At 32.5% G+C, this 12,435-nt stretch overlaps 2 protein-coding genes across 5 annotated transcripts; one reads left to right on the forward strand and one right to left on the reverse strand.

Annotated features, from left to right (window-relative positions):
- The first annotated feature begins 3,024 nt into the window (after nt 1–3,024).
- LOC114189681 (actin-like) lies at nt 3,025–5,953 on the forward strand. Of its 3 annotated transcripts, none has more exons than XM_028078316.2 (5): nt 3,025–3,147; nt 3,484–3,556; nt 3,830–4,223; nt 4,427–5,040; nt 5,496–5,953. In XM_028078316.2, the coding sequence occupies exons 2-5, from the start codon at nt 3,497–3,499 to the stop codon at nt 5,559–5,561; spliced, it is 1,134 nt and encodes a 377-aa protein (XP_027934117.1). In that variant the 5' UTR covers nt 3,025–3,147; nt 3,484–3,496; the 3' UTR covers nt 5,562–5,953. The 3 variants fall into 3 exon arrangements, with proteins under 3 accessions (XP_027934117.1, XP_027934115.1, XP_027934116.1); XM_028078314.2 differs by having other exon boundaries at nt 3,131–3,218; XM_028078315.2 differs by lacking the exon at nt 3,025–3,147 and adding an exon at nt 3,199–3,280.
- A 1,651-nt stretch (nt 5,954–7,604) lies between these two features.
- On the reverse strand, nt 7,605–11,736 carry LOC114189680 (Protein phosphatase 2C family protein). Of its 2 annotated transcripts, none has more exons than XM_028078313.2 (4): nt 10,769–11,736; nt 8,895–9,259; nt 8,189–8,425; nt 7,605–8,059 (listed from the first exon to the last, which is right to left on the reverse strand). In XM_028078313.2, exons 1-4 carry the CDS (start codon nt 11,070–11,072, stop codon nt 7,811–7,813), a joined length of 1,155 nt encoding a protein of 384 aa, XP_027934114.1. In that variant the 5' UTR covers nt 11,073–11,736; the 3' UTR covers nt 7,605–7,810. The 2 variants fall into 2 exon arrangements, with proteins under 2 accessions (XP_027934114.1, XP_085532349.1); XM_085676223.1 differs by lacking the exon at nt 10,769–11,736 and adding an exon at nt 9,648–10,176.
- Between the last annotated feature and the right edge of the window lie 699 nt (nt 11,737–12,435).

Here is a 12,435-nt window from a genome sequence, read left to right on the forward strand (position 1 = left end):
ATTAATGTAACGTATTTTATATTTAATTTAGTTTCAGGTCAATTTTATTCCATTCGATCTCAATTCTCCTTAGTTTTGTTTAATTCAATTTTAATTTCTTTTAAATTAAACAATTTTATCTATATCTAAATTTAATTTTTATATAGTTTTTATATTGAATTTTTTATTAAAATTTACATTTTTTAATAAACATTTGAGTATAGCATAATATTTATAACATAGTGAAATGCATTATCAAAATTTATATTTTTATAATATTTTTAATTATACGTTTTGAATTTCTTCAATTTTTATAAATAATTTATTCTATACCTTTGTTTTATTAGTTGTTTTTTATTAAATGTTTCGTCAATATGTGAAGATGAAACTATTTTTATTTTTAATACGAAATAAGTTGAAGAAATAGAATAAAATAATATAAGTAAACTTATTTTGTGCTATAAAAAGGATAAAATAATTATTTATATTTATAATTATTTTTAGTAATGCAATAAGTAATATTTGTTTTCTAGATAATATAATGAAAACTTAGCTCAACACATTTGGTATAACATTTAGATAAAAACATTGGTTATATTTGGAGAGAGACAAAATTGTTTATTTTGAAAAAAATTTGAAATTGAATCGAATAAAATTAATGAAATTTGGAACTTAATTAAATATAACACGGCATGATACTAACACATGACACTTCTTATATTGATTTGATATTTGACATTGACAATGATTTGATATATGATATTGATATGGTCACGTGATACAATACTGACTTGACACTTAAATAACTTTTATAAATTAAAAAAAATAAAAAATCATGAATTGACACATGATACACATGGTTCATCTCTTATTAACTATTTAAACGTAATTATAGAAAAAAATTAAATTGACAAAAATTAATATCTTGTTGAACATGAAAAAAAATGGATTACATTAAATAAACTTAACCAAAACAAGGATAAAAATAGTATATAAGTCTATATTATATTATGAAATTTCATCCTTAGTCACTATTTTTATGATTTTTTTTATTTATTTTTGTTTTTACACTAGATCTTTAATATTTTTTTATTTACACTTTAACTTTTTAAAATTAACTCGATTTTATTAAATGAATAAAACTTGAATAAAGAAGAGATTAAAGTTGAAGTTAATAAATTGATTTTCTAAGAACTTGGAATGGAATATGTAGACATAAAAATGTGTGACACCTAACCCTAGAGAGTAATGCAATGCACGTCATGAACAACGAAGAGTGGGTGGGAACAACCTTAGTGTTTCAATCTCACATCTGTTAACTCAGTGGTGAGTTGGCCTCTCCCCACCAAATAAAACTAACAATGAAAATTCAAAACTCATCAACCCTTCAAAATAGACAAAAACCACTTCCTCTCTCAAACAAAACAACTAATAATGGAAATTCCAAACTCATCGACCCTTCAAAATAGTGGTAATTCATAATAATACCGTTTCTTAAGTATAAAAATTTAAGGTAATTGATAATAGTTCTATCCATTTATTTATTTTTTATATAAAACCAAACCAAATCAAATCAAATTTTCGAACAAAATGAATTTCAAAATCATGTTATAGTTTAAAGTTTAAAAACATAATTAATTCATACAAAATAAATAATATAATTATTTATAAATAAAGATGTTGCTATAGCTAAAAAAAAATAATTATAAAAAAATAATAGTAATAAAATACTTCATTGTGAAAACGTCTAAAGAGAAATTCTATCTTTACCATGATTAAGATTAAGAAAAGTTTACCATAAGAAGATCTCGTATATTTAAACGATAATGTTTTATGAAATAATATACATACATACAAATAAAATATTGCACAAAATCCATAAAATTTCAATCAATAAAATAATTTATTAAAATTTGTATCTGCTTAGATACTATACAATTCTTTTTAGTATTTTGAGATCTCAATGGCATAGTATCAGATGTCCTCCAAAGAAAATCCTTATAATCTTAATTAAATATATAAGATTTTCTTAATGTTTAAAAACTTACATTTAATAACTCAATCACGTATCATACACATATACATACACACATAATATATATATATATATATATATATATATATATATATATATATATATATATTTTTTTTTTTTTTGATTCCATCATCCCTACCACATCTTTTTAATCAATTAGTACAGTATCCAGCAGAGCTTATGATCTTTTGCAGACCTGTCACCTTTAAAGCATACCATTAATGTCTAAATAAAGTTCTTAAGGAAAGGGAATTTATCTATATTATTCTTTTCAATCATTCATCTGCATCTGAAATATTTTCTGAAACTATTTTCATTTTTTATATCCAATCTTTTAAAAAAAAAATTGTATTTTTTGGTATACAAGGTCTTAAACTGTCCTTTTTTAAATATTTATTGTAAAAACTAAGACATTATTGTACACAGTAAATTTAATTTATGTTAGTGCAGTAAAACTTTGTCATTGCATAATTCAGCCATTCTTTTAAATACAATAAATGAAAAGAAAATGAAGATCTCATAGAATTGAATGGTAGGGAAAAGTAAAAGAGAGAAAGGGAATAGCTCCCACTTCTTGGGAGAAAATAATTTAAGAGGAATCACTTTACTATTTTCAGACAAAAAATGCCCTTTTATTAGAAAGAATGTCTTAATTTTTTGTACATTTTTTATGGTGTAAATGTAGAGAATCAAACTATAAAAAAAATTCTATTTCTTGTTAAGGTAAAATTTATCTTTAAAAAATAAAAAATAATTCAATTTTTTTTCTAATTTAAATTTAATGTTATTTTTTCCCGATCCAAATAAATTGTGAATAATTTAGATTAGGGGCTGGTTTAGAAAAATTAAAGTCAATAATAATTTTATGTATTTGATGTGAGAAAAGGTGCCAGCTATTTCCAACAATAAACGTGACGCGCGAGGATGAGATGATCGGAAAGGAAAGGGACGGTCAGGATCTTCCTATATGACATTTGCGGTTCATTTGAGTCGCATTTCATTTGGCACAACTTTCCTTTTTTAAACCACACTACTGCTGATACCTCAGCCACACAAAAGCACGTTCCTTAAAAATAGAAAGCGCAACACAGAAGTCACGTACACGTAGCTTCCTTCATTTCGGAAATTCTAAGGTACTCATAACAACACATTCTCCACTTTCTTCTATCCTTATTTCAAACATTCCATCATCAATTCTTCGAAGGTGACAATTAATCTCGTAACAATTTGCACTCCTTCTACACTCATTACCTTGATACTTTTTATGTGAGACTCTGATCATGTTGAAAATGCAGCATTTTTTGGGTGTGATGATCATGAATTGTTATGTTTTTTACTGATCTTTATCATCATGTGACACGTATAATAACCCCAGATCTTACATTGTATCTTAGGGAGACACATGAATCGTTCTTGTTTCTGTTTCATTGTTTTATGAGAGTTTTTGTAATGTTTGGTGCGTTTTGCAGCAATCAATAAAAGATGGCAGATGGTGAGGATATCCAACCTCTTGTTTGTGATAATGGAACTGGAATGGTCAAGGTATATATATAAATATGGATCGATTAGTGTGTGTTCCTCTTTGATCTTTCTTATAGGCAAGGTTTGAATTGCGGTCATAGTTGCACTTTCGTCATGTTAATGCTGTGAGAAATTGCAGACTAAATGTTTGTGCAATTGTCACGGCATCATGTGAAAAACTGCAGATAGTGCAACTGAAATGGCGATTGCAGACCTTTTCTGAAACTCTGATTAACGGGTTTTGGTTGTTAATGATCTTTCTGTTTTGGTGTTGATTTATGTTAAATTTTGCAGGCTGGATTTGCTGGAGATGATGCTCCAAGGGCTGTGTTCCCTAGCATTGTGGGTCGTCCGCGTCACACTGGTGTGATGGTTGGAATGGGACAAAAGGATGCTTATGTTGGTGATGAGGCTCAATCCAAGAGAGGTATTTTGACTCTGAAATACCCAATTGAGCATGGCATAGTTAACAACTGGGATGATATGGAAAAGATCTGGCATCACACTTTCTACAATGAGTTACGTGTGGCCCCAGAAGAGCACCCTGTTCTCCTCACAGAAGCACCACTCAATCCCAAGGCCAACAGAGAGAAAATGACACAGATTATGTTTGAGACCTTCAACACTCCAGCTATGTATGTTGCCATCCAGGCAGTGCTTTCCCTTTATGCTAGTGGTCGTACAACTGGTAAACATTCTTCTGTATCTGCTCTTCCTTTTCTTGGTTTCTGGTAAAGTTTGTGGGAATCAATGATGTCATACGTTTTATGATTTCATTACTAGTGCAGTTTGACATGAATGTTAGTTGAGACTATGAGATCTGAGGGACTTCGTTGACATTAAAATAGTTTGCAAAAAATGGTTTTTAACTTTTTATGCTTTTTCACACAGGTATTGTTCTGGACTCTGGTGACGGTGTGAGCCACACAGTTCCAATCTATGAAGGGTATTCCTTGCCACATGCAATCCTGCGTTTGGATCTTGCAGGGCGTGATCTGACTGATGCCCTCATGAAAATCTTAACCGAGCGTGGCTACTCTTTCACCACTACTGCTGAGAGAGAAATTGTGAGAGATGTTAAGGAGAAGTTAGCCTACATTGCTCTTGACTTTGAGCAAGAGCTAGAGACATCAAAAACAAGCTCAGCTGTTGAGAAGAGCTATGAGCTACCTGATGGACAGGTGATAACGATCGGTGCTGAAAGGTTCCGTTGCCCTGAAGTTCTCTTCCAGCCATCCATGATAGGGATGGAATCTTCTGGCATTCATGAAACCACATACAACTCCATCATGAAGTGCGATGTTGACATCAGGAAGGATCTCTATGGTAACATTGTGTTGAGTGGTGGTTCAACAATGTTTCCTGGCATTGCTGATAGGATGAGCAAGGAGATCACAGCATTGGCCCCAAGCAGCATGAAGATTAAGGTGGTGGCACCACCAGAGAGGAAGTACAGTGTCTGGATTGGAGGCTCCATTTTGGCATCCCTCAGCACCTTCCAACAGGTACAGCACTTTGCTTCAATTACATGTGAATGAAATTTGTGTTGCTTTTGTATAGATGACGCAGAAAATTCTATTTGGAAAATATGCAGAGACCAATGTAGTTAAGGGAAAAGAAAAACAGAAAAAACCAACATAACTCAGTTAAAGGGAAAGGAAACTGGTTTAAATAAAAATGGATGAGAAACCAATGTACTTGTATGGTAATGGAACAACTTCTTTGTTCTTCCTTGAAAGAAGAAGCTTTTCTAATTAACTTTTGTAAAAGCTCCTTTTGGTTTTTTCATAAAGAAAATACTTTTATTCTCTGTATTCTTTTTATAACTGTGTTTGGTTCAACTTCTCCATATTAAGCAAAGAACCAAAAGAAGTTGTAAACACAATCTTAGTACTGATCTTATTCTTTTTCTGATTACAATTTCAAGTATTCATGGTATCTCTTTCTTTCTTGAGAACAGATGTGGATTGCAAAGGCAGAATATGATGAATCAGGCCCCTCAATCGTCCACAGGAAATGCTTCTAAAGATGCAGAGAGTCCAGGAAACTTTAATATATAATCCATACTCCTGAATTACCATATACTGGTTGAGGAAGTTTCGTTTTCTATTCTTTACCATTTTTTGACCATGTTTTTGTGTTTTCCTTTTTCGATATTTTGGATAAGAGCATTAAAGCAAAGCATGATAATATATATATAAGATTCTTTTTTGTTTTTTTTCTTCCTTTCATTGCCATTTTGTAGTAGAAGAGCTGTGTATTGTCATTGATTTGATTTGGTTGAATCAAATGGTCCTAAGTATTTTGATTAGAATAGTAGTATGTTCTTGATTTATTGTTCTGTGAACGAAGAGTCCTTGTTGTTCACGGGCCAATCTTTCATCATAATAATTGATATTTTGCCAACTTTGCATGTGATATCATAATAAAGCATTTACCATTATGTTAGTGTTAATTTTTTCCTGCAGTTGAAGAAATTTAAAAATGGATCATATGAGCAGCATGATTTTCCACCATCTCAGTCACACAATAAAGCTATATAGAAGAATAACAACTTGCCACGTATAAGAATTAGAGAAAGAAGATCACCAACCAAACAGGATAAGAGATTGTGATCTGAATTTGGTTGTAAGAAGACAACAAAGTCTAAAAGGAAAATTGGTATTACGAAAGATAAATTGAAAAATAAGCCTAATTGGGTGGATAAGAACCCAAGACTAGCACAAAGTAACTTCCCAGAAATAGCAAAAGCAGACCAAACAACCTCAAAAATGAATAATTAATTACTTACTGACGTTAACAGAAAGAACAAATGCGAAGTTTAGCTTAATCATCTATAAATTCATTGTCACTGAGTCTTGTTAGTATTAATTAAAGTTTTCTATATATTTAATTATAAAAATATTCAATTGAGCCAAGTGTTAAACTTTTGTACTTACACTACTTAATAAATTTATCATACACATGTATTGTTCAAGTCTAATCAGATAGGAACAGTGTAGAATGTGAAATTAAACAACCTGCCATTAAATTGAAAGATCATACGAAATAGATCAATTTTATGAAGTTTCGTATAAATCAAAATCTAATTGTCACATCGTCGTACCATTTTATTTTAATGGAAAATATATTATATATTATTCAAAACATAAGCAATATTTATTACTAATATATTAATTAATAGCCATATATAATCAAATGACTCTAAGTTAAATTGACTAATTGTGTATTCTATTAAAAATTATTTACCAAGTAATAAGTTTTAACAACTAATTTACTTTAATAGATAATGTTATTTAAAATATAAGTAAATGTCTACTATTAAATAATAAATAATACACTGATACGCGTCTTATTTTAATTGATTAATACTTTCTTTTGTATGAATTTATTGGAATATATTTATCGAAATGGTTAAAGAAAAGTTCTAAACTTAACGCTCACATTTTAAAAAAACTCTAATTTAAAGACTCAAATTTTGTAAATGAGATAAAAGTTAAAAGTATGGTAATTTTTTGGATGTGATAGTTTCTTTTGAACATATTTTCTGATTAAATTGAAGTTTAGAACTCTGCCAAAATTACCATCTGTAATGTCACTGTGACCACAGCTTCCCAAACTTCAAATTTTAAATCTTAATCAAACATTAAATTTAGATTCATCTTTACTTATCAATGCTAGGAAAGGAAATTACTTAAATCAATTTATCAAAAAAGTAAATGTAAAAGCAAATGCATCTTACTCTAAATCAAACAATACAACTATAGTTTGGAACTGGAACTGCATGATTCAAATCAATCCCAAAAGTGCAAAAGGCGAGTTATTAACACTACTCAAAAATCACATCCAAAATTTGAAAAAGAAATAGAAACAGCCATTTGATGTATTAACTTTCGATGTAAACATAAGATTAATTCTAGAAAAATTGAATCTCTAATCCAAATACGCACTTAAAACTACACTCTAGGCTATAGAGATCATTCGATCAAACAAGGTATGAGGGTATAAAAACAATCACACTGCAAAGTGTACCACCAGCAATCCAGAGAAAAAAAAAAAAGAAAAAGCATGAGAGAAGCATGGTTTCCCTAATTTATCACCAGCAAACATGTTTCCAATAGACAGAGTATAGTTTAAAACGTAGAAGTTAAGTGAGAATAAATGTTTAAGATAAACAACAATTAGATGCTGCAAAAATGTCTAATGAAGTATTGAATTTCTTTTAGCTTCCTTTTTTGGAGAATGTAGCAGAAAGGAAGTGTGTGATTGTTGTGATCATTCCAAACCCCGCAAACTTCTAAAATTTGATGGTCCAACTGTGTCAATAAAGCCTTTGATGGACAACTCAGGAACTGTAACCTTCTTGCCACCCATTTCATGGTCAATGAAGACAACAACCACTGTGATATCATCATGGAAGAAACGCCTAATCCCCTTTCCAATCTTCTGAAGATCTTTATATCTCATTTCCCTTTTCCTAGCTGCCTCATTCAAAGCTGCCATAAGAAGCCTTCTTGCAATCCCCTGGTGGTTTTCAACAGTGTGTTAGAGAAGGTGTTCTTGGATTGTTATGAACAAAGACAAAAGCTTAATGGCTTTTCTCATATACTAGTGAAGAGATGGTTGAAGGAAACAAAAAAAAAAGCATCTTACTGTTCGTGGATTGTTATGAACAATCTCAGCAGCTTCCTGGTTTGTCAAGTGCTCCCAAAGTCCATCAGATGCAAAGATAACAAACTTATCATTAGGTCGTAAGACTCTTGAACATATGGATGGTTCTGCGGTTAGCACCGGCCGGCGGATAGGTTCCGGCAGATGGAACCGTGGGAATGACGGGTCGAACGAGAACTCCGGCCGCTTCAAATATGCATCTCCTATAGATCTGGATACCTGATCTCAATTGTGGGTGGACAAGAAAACTTAAGTTACAATGAGCAACCACAACCAGCACAGTAGGCATCACATTACATAAGAAAATGAAAGAATAGAAACTGAATCAGAATTTAATGTAGCAGCAAAAGGCCAAGAGGGCTTGTTGAAATAAGCTAAAAACAGCTTATAGACACAGATCATAAATGTTTTCGCAAGTTCTACCAAAACACTTGTCATAAAAGAACTGTAAACAAGTTCTTGCAAAAATATGATTTTGTGTAAACGAAGAAAAGGGTATGAAACCAAATATAGAGCCATATACACCTTAAGAAGAAGAAAACTGATTCCATTGAAGCCACAACAGTTTATAGACAGAAGGGGAAATGATATTACACACAGAAAGAGAGGCAAAAACAGAACAGTATGAGCAGCAACAACAACATAAACCATCATTAACAGAAATTTCTTTGGAACGAGAAAAGAAAACCTGGATGATGCCTTTAATGCGCCATGTTCCTTGCTTCATAACTACAATTTGTGAATCTTCTGGATGCAAAGACCTGAGTTCTCGTCTAACCTCCTCTTTGCTTGCATTGTGTTCTTTCGTCAACTGTTCAGCGATGATCTTGTTTGACCTACCTACAGAACCAATTACAGCTCGAGAGTCTCCGAGATTCGCAATATATAGTGTTCCTTTCCAGATAACACCAACCAGGCAACAGGACCCCATTGCTGCTATCAATGGCTTTATTCCATAACTCCTTCGAACAAGAGTCAGAAACCCATCCTCAGTAGCAGAAACAGCATTCCTGATAATATCTTCGGTGATAGAACCATTTTCTTGAGCAACCCCTGCAATAAGATTCAGCATAAAACTTACACAACTTCCTGAATCAATGCAGTATCAAGCATATTCGCAAAATAAATAAGAACTGGGAAAAAAGTTGCAGATTAATAAAAATATACGCATCCTGTGAGACAGAAAAAGTGTCTACATATTTTAACTGAGTCTGAAGCTATCAATTTATATGTGAAAAGAAAAAGGAAGAGATGAGCAAATAAAAACTGAGAATATGGAATTTCATAAACCATATGGATCCAGAATTCGCAGGCAAATCAATAATTTGCATGCCGACCTTAATCCTACCATACTACGTTTTCAAATTTTCAAACTTTTTGAAGAGAAACATCATGTTACCTACTCCAAGCACTCAAAATTACAAAAGTAAAAAAATCATACTAATTTCAAATGACAAACTAAGGTAGGGGTCTTCTTGGTCAAGTGTGTGCCTTGATTGTATGAGTAACCTAATCTTCATTACAGATTTTCCCTCTTCTCCCTTACCACTCCCACAACAAAGCAAACCATAAATATAAAACTGTATTTAATCAAAAGAAGGAAAAAAAAAAAAGGCATATGATTGACTGATGTAAAAGAGGAAAATTATCGCTTTCACAAAACCAAGTTAATATTGAGGAAGAACTGCATGATAAGCTAAAAGGTTCAAATTTTTAAGAACAAAATTCATCTATCCTTTCTAGGATATGTACAATACATACACATCCAAATTCAATAATGATTTCCATCCAAAGAACACCACTCAAAAACCAAAAAGAAAAAAAATAATAAACCCCACCACCTATTCCTATCTATTCTTCTGAAAGCAATTTGAATTTTCCTCAGTTTCTGGTAGCCGCAAAAAACTTACAAACCAACAACAGAACTGGCCAGCCAGAAACACATAAGCCAAACCAAAGGTCCATCCAAATAACACCAAAAAGACCCAAAATCTAAAGCAACCAAAAAGGTCCAAAATATCAACATTGATCAACCCTCCCCCAAATCAACCACACATCACCCCAAAACAAACCCATAACCTTATTTTTTTAGTACAAAATAAAAGAATATCCTCTACGCTAACCCATCCAGCATGACTGATAATCAACTACTAAACGCTACAAAACTCTCCAATCAAGCACTAAATCACTTGATCTCAACATCACTCATCAAACTAGAATTACCTCACATCCATTAATCTATTTTCTCAATTTTCATGGAAACCTGTGTTTTCAGTCTCCATATTTTTTATTCAACAAAGTTCAAGGTCTTCACTTTCAAGTTGATAAATTTGACTTGGAAAAAAATGCAAATTTACTCCTGCAAAGTCTAAAACCTATAAAGAATTTTAGAAGGGTACTGAATCTACGTAATTTTCTTAGAGTTTAAAATCTAAATTAATCGATATGAAAATATGGAAATTTGACCAGAGTGAAATGAAATTAGAGAACCTAAAACATTTTCTTTCGCTCACTATTACTACTGTTGCTGATGAATTGAGAAAGGTGGAAAAGGAGACTGACTCATGAGATTATGGAAGAGGTGATCGTTGATGAAGCGCGAGGCTTCGGCTCCGCCGTGTCCGTCATAGATGCCGACGAAGACGGCGTCGGCGCCGGTCTCCACCTGGCTCTGATCTTCGATCACTTCGTTGGCCTGCACGACGGCGAAGGAGAACTCCCCGCAGGAGTGCTTCTCGAGATCGCGGTGCCACACGAGCACGTCGCCGGCGGCGGCGGCGTCGTCGAAGTCATCCTTGCTCATACGCGCATATCGCCTCACCGGTCTCAAGCATGCCGACACTATCCTTGCCAGCCACGAAAACATCCCACATTTCCCTCTCTCAGGGATCCCCAGAATAAGAACACGAAGAACCCAGAGAGAGAGGGGTGCGGAAATTGAACAATGAGATGCACCCAGATGGGGCAGAAGGTGATTCTGGAGGTTTTCGATTATGGGGTGGGGAAAAGATAGGAACTTGGGAAGTGGGAATTGGTGAGCAGCGAAAATAAGGAAGAGTGAGAAAATTGGGTGTGAATTATGGTGTGAAGAGAATCTTTTTAGTATTGTTGGATTTGGAGAAAGGGTGTTGGAAAGAGAAGACTTGAAATGGGAGAGGATCTGGTAATTTGAGAGCAGAGAAACGAAGAGAAGGAACAGAAGGAGAGAGAGAGTTGTTTATGTCAGAAGTGGTGAAGAAGAATGGTTAAATACATGGTGTTGGCGGGTTGCACATAATGAATGGTGTTTTGTTTGTTTGTGTTGTAGAGAGAGAGAGTAAGAAAGAGGGTTGATTTGAGATAGCAGGATTGTGGGGTAAGTGAAAGTGGGGTAATTGTTATTGATAGAAGGGAGAAAAGAAGGGAACTTTGTCTGAGAAAGAGTGAAGAAGAAGAAAGGGTTGAAGAGAGAGTTTGTGTGAGGGAAGTTGAATTATGTCTCTGTTTTATGTTTGACTTTGATTTGAGATGATGAAAATGGAGAAGAAGTGAAGAAGAAGAAGACGAAGAAGAGGAAGAAATGGTGTATCACCTTTCCTTTTGTTGAATTTGTTGTGGAAATTGAAAATGTTTTTTTATTTTTATTTTTTATTTTCACATTAACAGGTTCTACACGGCAGAGAGTAGACAGAAGTAGTAGGTAGGTAGGAGGGAAAGGAAATATAATAAATAAAATAGATAATACGATCAAAGAAAAAGAAACATAAAAAGGTATAAAATAAGATCTAGATTTTAGAGTGTGGACAAATGAGAGGTAAAATATAAAATGATTTAAATGTCTCTCAATATTTGGTCAAATAAACCTATGAAAATACATTCGCATGAATTCATGTGCTTACTTGAGTGGGGAAGGATCCAAAGTCTTGTCATATATGCAATGCAAAGGATTTTACTTATTTATTTATTTTCTCTTAAAAGGTTATTTATTCTTTCTTTCACACTTAGTAGGTCATCAAGTTTATTTTAATTCTTGCATATTAAAAAAAGTAATTTTCATCTACACTTGTAAAGAAGAAATGTGTTTTGGATATTTTTAAAATTTTCAAGGTTCGGTTTTAATTTCTTTGATAAAATTCTTTTTTTTTTCTTTTGATTTTGAAATATCTAATTTTTAATATTTGAAACACTTCCTGAGTCATTCTTCGATCTATATAAAGAATTGTTTAAATTAATTGGATTAAATATGTTTT

The sequence above is a fragment of the Vigna unguiculata genome, chromosome 7, assembly GCF_037176805.1.
Source record: "Vigna unguiculata cultivar grain cowpea cultivar isolate G323 ecotype 2 chromosome 7, ASM3717680v1, whole genome shotgun sequence".
Classification (NCBI taxonomy): domain Eukaryota; kingdom Viridiplantae; phylum Streptophyta; class Magnoliopsida; order Fabales; family Fabaceae; genus Vigna; species Vigna unguiculata.